Source organism: Carassius auratus, chromosome 49 (assembly GCF_003368295.1).
Source record: "Carassius auratus strain Wakin chromosome 49, ASM336829v1, whole genome shotgun sequence".
Classification (NCBI taxonomy): domain Eukaryota; kingdom Metazoa; phylum Chordata; class Actinopteri; order Cypriniformes; family Cyprinidae; genus Carassius; species Carassius auratus.
Window position 1 is genome coordinate 16,723,360 of NC_039291.1, and position 9,569 is coordinate 16,732,928.

Genomic DNA, 9,569 nt, shown 5'->3' on the forward strand with positions numbered 1-9,569 from the left:
TGTGTCTCTAGATGTTATGCTCTATCTGACACACAAAACACGTGGGTAACTCTTAGAGCCAGACTAAATTATTATAACATTATTGTGAAGGATGTTTGATGCATGTTGTTAAATGTCCATAATCGGTTCCTCGTAATATTTGGAAAATTCATGCAAGTATGAAGATGACCATATGAAGTAACTGACCTCACTGACACTGGAATGAGGGAAACCTCTGACACACACACACACACACACACACACACTGTGTTCACATTGAAACGAATGTATTTGGCAGTCACTTTTATTCAATACTTGCACTGCATTCAAGGGACAAGCTGACATGTTCAGTTCATGCATTCCCTGGGAATCGAACCCATGACCTTGGGTTATAAATGAGGTGCAGAGATGTTCCCTGTAGCTTTTAAAACCGGACACATAAAAATGAATTAAACAGTAAATAAATAAAACATCTCTTTAACACAGAGGTCTTTAGTTGATATCGGAGGGAAGCTGCAGATACACCGGATTCATTCCTGATGCTGCCACTGATGAGAGTCAGAAATCAAACATTAATATAGACTATAGTTATCATTTCCATCCTGACTACAGCAATCAACCACACAATCACATTGTTCATACAATTCATAATGTGTGCACTGCCTTCTATAAGACCTTTAGGATGTTCACTACTGCTCAAACATTTGGAGATTTATTCATTTATTTTTAAGAAATTAATACTTGATTCATCAGGGACGCATTTAACTGATCAGAAGTGACAGTAAAGACAGTTATAATGTTACAGTAGATTTCTATTTCAGATAAAAGCTGTTCTTCTGAACTTTCTGTTCATCTGTGAATCCTGAAAAATAAAATGCATCACAGTTTCCACAGAAATATTGAGCAGCACAACTGTGTTCAACATTGATAATAATCAGAAATGTTTCTTGAGCAGTAAATCATCATATTATTCTGATTTCTGAAGATCATGTGACACTGAAGACTGGAGGAATGATGCTGAAAATACAGCGGAGCATCACAGAAATACATTACACTTTAACACAGATTCACACAGAACACAGATGATTTACACTGGAGTAATATTACACTGTTTTACTGTAGTTTGATCAAATAAATGCAGCATTGATGAACAGAAGAGACTTCTTTGGGAAACATTAAAAATCTTACCGAGCCCAAACCTGAGAGCAGCAGTGTATTAGAAATTAGAAATAATTCACCAGGATATTTTGTTAAATAAATACAGCTTTGAATAATCTCTCAATAGATATTGAATAGTCTTGTGTGCTCTAAAAATTGGATTTATGGCCCAAGGAAGATTATAAAGGAACTGATATTAAACAGTTGATCCAGACTCACAGTCACGTCTTCATAATGTTCACATAATCTGGTTCTTGCTGAGACTAGGGGAGAAAAAAAGACACAAATTATTATAACATACTGTAGATCCGCAATCAATTTGTGCTATTTTAAAGCATGTTATTTTCTCAGCAATACAAAAACTATGCAATCTAAATAAATATAGAGGAAATATATTGTAAATATTTACAGCATTTGAGGAATCCGTTTTTTTGACCACAGCCAGGCCGGTGGATTTATGACTGGAAGCAGGTATCTGTCACACACACACACACACACACACACACACACACAGGTATTTCAGTGGTCTTCATCAGTGTTTAACTATAGTATGAAAGGCAGAAGATAAAGGGAAATCCTTGATATGCACACCTCACTGAGTTCAGCCATATTTTCATACACTCCTTCAGCAGCAGAACAGCCATTTGACTGTCATTGAGAACAGAAAAAGAGTTTTCTATGAATCTGTCCAGTCTGTTTCTCTGAATGTAACAGCGTACAGGTTGATCCCTGATCTATTACAGTAATGCTGAACCGCAGTGTGATGATGCAACGCTGCTGAACTCACACGCAATGACTGTTCCCTGTGCATCGTCACATAAGGACCTCCCTCTGCTTCATTCACAGACTGCAAGAATCCTAAAAGGACAGGTGCATAGAAACCATCATCATGCTGTGTATAGAACACAGGGACTCCGCATATGTCCACAGAACTAAAGATGCAAGTAAATTACTTACTTCTTTTGCAAAACCTAGACAGTTTCAGTGCCAAGTAAATGAATGTGAGCAGGATAATTTCCAAAATCACAGGCATCAGAAAGAAAATAGCTGTCCTAAAATACAACAGAAAAGTGAAAGGATTTTATCTTCTGAATAACTGCCTACCCACTTCAAACTCAGCATCATGTCAAAGTCATAGTTTTAGAAGGCAGAAAAAAGCTGAAAATTCTCAAATGGACATAAATGGTTTAAAGAAATATTCCACACAAACGTGATCATTGTAATCTGTCATCATTACTCTCTTATGTCGTTCCACACCTGTATGACCTTATTTCTTCTGAAGAACATGAAAGCAGATACTCTGACAAATGTTCAAGCTGCTCTTTTCCTTAAAACAAATGCATTTAATCAAAATAGTATCCAAAAAGGAACCATAAAAGCCCCCCACATAACTTGTAAATATTGACCTTTTCTTCACACTGAAGTCTTTATACGAGCCCAGAAGACTTTTATTTTGACACCATCTGGCCACTATATGCCTCCATTATATGGAAAAGAGCGGCTTGGACATTATCAATAATATCACAAATAAATAAGAAAGATAAAAATAAATAAATAAATAAATAAAACACTTGATTAAAAAGATTTGTTTTTCTGCATGTCATGCAATCATTACCTGACTTCAGAGAACCGTAAACATGAAAATGTGTTGTTAAATTATTGAAATATTAACTTGCTGTCTCAGTGGGAATTTAAATAAGTATTTTAGGTCAAATAGCTGAATAGTTTTGCCCTGAAGAAAGACAGGCTTATGAGTTTGGACCAGCATGACTCAGTGAGTCGTTATATTAAAGTATTGTCACCTTTTGCGAGTGCTAGGTGAGAACTGACCAGGCTCTGCTGTAGTCTTACTGCTCTCCTTCTGATGGACAGTGATATGAACAGGCATCTGCAGATCTTCTGTCGAGCACCAGTACCATCCTGTGTTCTCCTTCTTTAGCTGGCTCATGCTTACAGTCGTGTTTCTCAGACCATGTATGATCTTAACCGAGGCTCCAGCTAACGTCCCAGATGCTCCTGTAATGCACTGATCTCCAAACTTACACCATTTTACACCATATTGTGCACCCTGATGGTAGCAGGTGATGGTAACGCTGCCATTCTCAGATCCAGTCACAATCTGAGAGTTCACATAAAGTCTTGGAGAGTCTAGAAATAGCATAAAAAATGTCTCTGTTATGTATGGTAACCCTTGTTCCATACATAACAGAATGAGGGAACGGTGATGTCACGTTGGTGTCCGGCGAATTGGGATAGCTTTGATAGACTTTGAGTGTAAACTAAACGAGCCAACGCACATTGGCATACAATTATTGCATCCAGCTGCAGCTGATCACAGCGTGAGTATAATAAGGCAGCAGGTGCAATGCATACCAGGTCTTCACCGAGGATCCAAGCCGGTGACCCTGCGGATCAGTGGTGGCCACTACACGTTTGAGGTGAGAACACTGGAGGATACCGCCTCTACATGAAGGCTATGGAACCTAGCGAATGTGTTAGGGGTCACACAGCCCGCAGCTCTACAAATATCTGTCAGCGAGGCGCCACCAGCCAGTGCCCAGGAGGATGCAACACTTCTAGTTGAGTGAGCTTGCAACCTGAACAGGCAGGGCACACCCTGTGCCTGATAAGCAAGGGTTATGGCATCCACAATCCAGTGGGCCATCCTCTGCTTAGAGACGGCACTCCCCTTCTGCCAGGCTCCATAACAGACAAAGAGCTGGTCAGAGATCCTAAAGCTTTGTGTCCAGTCTATGTAGCATCTCAATGCTCGGACAGGACAGAGCAAAGCCAAGGCTATGTCTGCCTCCTCCAGGGGCAGCACTTGCAGATTCACCACTTGGTCTTTGAAGGGTGTAGTGGGAACCTTGGGCACGTATCCAGGCCAGGGCCTCAGGATTACCTGGGAGTCAGCCGGCACAAACTCTAGGCATGAATCATCGACCCTCTAAAGAACCTGATGACAAGGTCAATCTTGCCTTGGCCTGGTGCACCTGCAGTAACGCCATAGCGTTTCTTCCATACAGAAAAGCAATGGGGTGGGGCACTGAGAACCAGCACAAACCACCATGAAAACCAATCTTCCTGCCTCAAGGGCTCGGGATGTGGTAGAGATTTCCCCTCGAGCCCTACTCTTTCTGCGGTCCGGGAAAGCATAGCGGTCATCGCCGGATCCGATTCAGGGTTTGCCACCATCCCGGAGGGCTGCAGCACAACTGAATCTTCATCGGACAGCTCTCCCCTCGATGCTGAGATTGACATCTGGTGGGGGGGAGTCCCACTGGAGGGATTGTCCCCAGAGGATTGGTTTCCTGCACGGTTTGCCACTACTGTAATTCTCAAACCACCCACGCTATTGCTGGAAGTGGTTCTCATCTGTCGGCCATCAGAACAAGCCCCAGATTGCGGCAGCAGCAATGGGACCCCAAACCCCCCCCCCCCCCCCCCCGGGAACGACTCGGGAATTACCACCGCTGAAGCGCCGTCTCGCCGACACACAAAGCTTCCGAGAGCATGCTGAACTCATAGTTCACAGCAGACACAGTTGAGCAGAAAGATACTATGCTCGGCTCTGAAGTGAAAAAGCTGGAATGCATTGCAGCTGCAGCTGAGTATAATAAGGCAGCCAATGTGCATTGCCTCGTTTAGTTTACACTCTAAGTAGACTGGTCTATTGAAGCGATATCCCAATTCATCGGTCACCGACGTGACGTCGAGAGTGACCAACTGAAAGGGAACATCAGTTGCCACTCATTTAGCAATGTGTTAAAGGAACAGTTCACCCGAAAATGTAAATTTGCTGAAAATGTGCTCAGCTGTTTGGACTCTCATTCTGACGGCCCCCATCCAGTGCAGGGCATCCATTGGTGAGACACTGATGCAATGCTACACTTCTCCAAATCTGATGAAGAAACAAACTCATCTGCATCTAAAATGGCCTTAACGTAAGCACATTTTCATTTTTGGTTGAACCATTCCTTTAAGAATAATAAAATTTCTGTAATTTACCCTAACTTTATGAGTTTGTACAATTTCAGTTTGACATCAGAGAGGTTCAGATAACTGTAAGATGCTCTCACCTGGTGTGATGTCCAAGAAAAACCCTACATATATATCAAAAGCTAAAGGAATATGAATGGTACACCAGTAATAGCCAGGCTCCTGGACATCATCCATGTGGACGGTGAAGATGTGACCTTTCGTGTCATCTGAGGTTTTGTAATGATATGTCTGGACACTTGATAGCCAATAGTCTCCAATGCTCAAGTATTTGTATGAAAATGCATATGTATGATTATATAAACAAGGAATTATGACAGACTGTCCTCTCCGAGCAGATATCTGGCTGACTGTAGTGATGCCCTGCGCTCCTTCAAAAAAGAAATATTGTATAAATAAAAATAATGAATTGATTAATCCCAAATCTGTGGTGTTTTATGCCATTTTTACAGATTTAACTTCATATTTAATTAAAAAATATAATATTCATATATGAATATAAACATTAATATAACAGTTTGATCTAAATACAGTCAAACATTTTAAATGTAACCTTTAAAAAAATCCTAAAACGCTTTTTTTTTTTTTTTTATCCCATATTTTCAATACCTACTGAAAATACTGTGAACCTACTGTTCACTCTTTATGCCAAATCAAAATATTGTTAACTTTATAAATCCAGTAGTCTTGGATCTTTGCATAAACATAAAAATCTTGAGATTATTCATATAAGAAAATTATTCATATTTGACAGGACAGTAAAGCAAGTGTCTCTGTAAATAAACATTACGAATGCTTGTGAGGTGGTTCTCACCTGAGAGTCTGAAGAAGCTGAAGATGAAGAGAAGACAGTTCAGATCCATGGCTGTGTCATTGTGAAGATGTTTAGTGGGAACTCTGTCATTTCTCTTCTTGAGTTCCTGTTTTTCTGCTGCTCTGGTCTGACTCACCCTCCGCACAAAACACCAACATTTTGCAAGAGTTTTTGTGTATAGTGTGACAAAACTGCTTATTTATTTATAACATATTTAAGCTGGGTGAAACCGGTGTGAGAGATTCCCTCTAAAGCAATAAATAAAACAGCATTAACACTGACAGAGACAAACCGACCGCCTTTTTGTCTATAAAGTCTTTCCAGGAATTACAAAATTTTCTTTTTAATAATAATACAGTTTTTTTCGATTTCTAAACGACAGTGCGCACAACTGGAGTCACATGTGCAAAACTCTAACTACAGTCTGCACAGCAGCAGTTCATGTGGACCAAACTCTAGTTTCGTTTTTATTGCTTGAACACAGTTTTCAAAACTCTACACACTTATCCCATGACTTTAACCACAACCTGCACAACACTGTGGATTTACAGCACTTTGTTCAAATGCTAACACACTGCTGTCAAAACTGTGAAGCACACATTCAAAACAGAATAGATTTCAAACACTGCTGATTGCAATTTCAGGATTGGCCCTGAAAATTATTTGTTCGAATTACAGTATGTACTTTTCTACCTTTTTTTCTCATTACTGTAATTCTGTAAATTACTACAGACTATTGAAGCAAGCTGCTAATTTTCATTTACCTTAAAGAATTATGTTCTAAACATGTAAATAAATAATGTGAAAGAATGTCCCTCCTTTCTCTGAAGAAAATATGACTTTGTATGATGTCACTGAAATTGTTCAAACTGTAAAGATGAAAAGTGAGTATTTTTTTCTGTGTTGGCGTTTGATGCTAGTGTTTTTCCTCTCGGTGTTCTGAGTGACGGTGTGTGTTATCTCTGCGAGGGTTGTGTGTGGTGTTTTTGCTCTCTGTGTGTTCCGAGTGACGGTGTGTGTTATCTCGGCGAGGGTTGTGTGTGGTGTTTCTCCTCTCGTGTGTTCTGAGTGACGGTGTGTGTTATCTCGGCGAGGGTTGTGTGTGGTGTTTTTGCTCTCTGTGTGTTCCGAGTGACGGTGTGTGTTATCTCGGCGAGGGTTGTGTTTGGTGTTTTTCCTCTCTGTGTGTTCCGAATGACGGTGTGTTTTATTTCGGCGAGGGTTGTGTGTGGTGTTTCTCCTCTCGTGTGTTCTGAGTGACGGTGTGTGTTATCTCGGCGAGGGTTGTGTTTGGTGTTTTTCCTCTCCGTGTGTTCTGAGTGACGGTGTGTGTTATCTCGGCGAGGGTTGTGTGTGGTGTTTCTCCTCTCGGTGTGTTCGGGGGTGACGGTGTGTGTTATCTCGGCGAGGGTTGTGTGTGGTGTTTTTCCTGTCTGTGTGTTCCGAGTGACGGTGTGTGTTATCTCGGCGAGGGTTGTGTTTGGTGTTTTTCCTCTCTGTGTGTTCCGAATGACGGTGTGTTTTATTTCGGCGAGGGTTGTGTGTGGTGTTTCTCCTCTCGTGTGTTCTGAGTGACGGTGTGTGTTATCTCGGCGAGGGTTGTGTTTGGTGTTTTTCCTCTCCGTGTGTTCTGAGTGACGGTGTGTGTTATCTCGGCGAGGGTTGTGTGTGGTGTTTCTCCTCTCGGTGTGTTCGGGGTGACGGTGTGTGTTATCTCGGCGAGGGTTGTGTGTGGTGTTTTTTCCTGTCTGTGTGTTCCGAGTGACGGTGTGTGTTATCTCGGCGAGGGTTGTGTTTGGTGTTTTTCCTCTCTGTGTGTTCCGAATGACGGTGTGTTTTATTTCGGCGAGGGTTGTGTGTAGTGATTCTCCTCTCTGTGTGTTCAGAGTGACGGTGTGTGTCTCGGTGAGGGTTGTGTGTAGTGTTTCTCCTCTCGGTGTGTTCTGAGTGACGGTGTGTGTTATCTCGGCGAGGGTTGTGTGTGGTGTTTCTCGTCTCGTGTGTTCTGAGTGACGGTGTGTGTTATCTCGGTGAGGGTTGTGTGTAGTGTTTCTCCTCTCGGTGTGTTCCGAGTGACGGTGTGTGTTATCTCGGTGAGGGTTGTGTGTAGTGTTTCTCCTCTCTGTGTGTTCTGAGTGACGGTGTGTGTTATCTCCGCGAGGGTTGTGTGTAGTGTTTTTGCTCTCTGTGTGTTCCGAATGACGGTGTGTGTTATCTCGGCGAAGGTTGTGTGTAGTTTTTTTTCTCTCAGTGTGTTCCGAGTGACGGTGTGTGTTATCTCAGTGAGGGTTGTGTGTGGTGTTTTTCCTCTCTGTGTGTTCCGAGTGACGGTGTGTGTTATCTCGGCGAAGGTTGTGTGTAGTTTTTTTTCTCTCAGTGTGTTCTGAGTGACGGTGTGTGTTATCTCGGCGAGGGTTGTGTGTAGTGTTTTTCCTCTCTGTGTGTTCCGAGTGACGGTGTGTGTTATCTCGGCGAGGGTTGTGTGTAGTGTTTTTCCTCTCGGTGTGTTCTGAGTGACGGTGTGTGTTATCTCTGGGACGGTTGTGTGTGGTGTTTCTCATCTCGTGTGTTTCTGAGTGACGGTGTGTGTTATTTCGGCGAGGGTTGTGTGTAGTGTTTCTCCTCTTGGTGTGTTCGAGTGACGGTGTGTGTTATCTCAGTGAGGGTTGTGTGTGGTGTTTCTCCTCTCGTGTGTTTCTGAGTGACAGTGTGTGTTATCTCTGTGAGGGTTGTGTGTGGTGTTTCTTCTCTCGTGTGTTTCTGAGTGACGGTGTGTGTTATCTCGGCGAGGGTTGTGTGTAGTGTTTCTACTCTTGGTGTGTTCCGAGTGACGGCGTGTGTTATTTCGGCGAGGGTTGTGTGTAGTGTTTCTCCTCTTGGTGTGTTCCGAGTGACGGTGTGTGTTATTTCGGCGAGGGTTGTGTGTAGTGTTTCTCCTCTTGGTGTGTTCCGAGTGACGGTGTGTGTTATTTCGGCGAGGGTTGTGTGTGGTGTTTTTCCTCCCGGTGTGTTCCTGAGTGACGGTGTGTGTTATCTCGGTGAGGGTTGTGTGTAGTGTTTCTCCTCTCTGTGTGTTCCGGGTGATGGTGTGTTTTATTTCGGCGAGGGTTGTGTGTAGTGTTTCTCCTCTTCGTGTGTTCTGAGTGACGGTGTGTTGATCTCTGTGAGGGTTGTGTGTCGTGTTTCTCCTCTCGTGTGTTCTGAGTGACGGGTTGTGTGTTATCTCGGTGAGGGTTGTGTGTAGTGTTTCTCCTCTCTGTGTGTTCCGAGTGACGGTGGTTTTATTTCGGCGAGGGTTGTGGTGTAGTGTTTCTTCCTCTTCGTGTGTTCTGAGTGACGGTGTGTGTTATCTCTGTGAGGGTTGTGTGTCGTGTTCTCCTCTCGTGTGTTCTGAGTGACGGTGTGTGTTATCTCGGTGAGGGTTGTGTGTAGTGTTTCTCCTCTCTGTGTGTTCCGAGTGATGGTGTGTGTTATCTCGGTGAGGGTTGTGTGTAGTGTTTCTCCTCTCGGTGTGTTCTGAGTGACGGTGTGTGTTATCTCAGTGAGGGTTGTGTGTGGTGTTTCTCCTCTCGGTGTGTTCCGAGTGACGGTGTGTGTTATCTCGGTGAGGGTTGTGTGT

General features: G+C 42.9%; 1 protein-coding gene across 1 annotated transcript; it reads right to left on the reverse strand.

Annotated features, from left to right (window-relative positions):
- Window positions 1-1,310: 1,310 nt before the first annotated feature.
- Window positions 1,311-6,077, reverse strand: LOC113065970 (polymeric immunoglobulin receptor-like). Its single transcript, XM_026237500.1, has 8 exons — window positions 5,951-6,077; window positions 5,217-5,507; window positions 2,940-3,285; window positions 2,095-2,189; window positions 1,925-1,995; window positions 1,729-1,785; window positions 1,547-1,612; window positions 1,311-1,400 (listed from the first exon to the last, which is right to left on the reverse strand). Exons 1-8 carry the CDS (start codon window positions 5,997-5,999, stop codon window positions 1,359-1,361), a joined length of 1,017 nt encoding a protein of 338 aa, XP_026093285.1. The 5' UTR covers window positions 6,000-6,077; the 3' UTR covers window positions 1,311-1,358.
- Window positions 6,078-9,569: the final 3,492 nt, after the last annotated feature.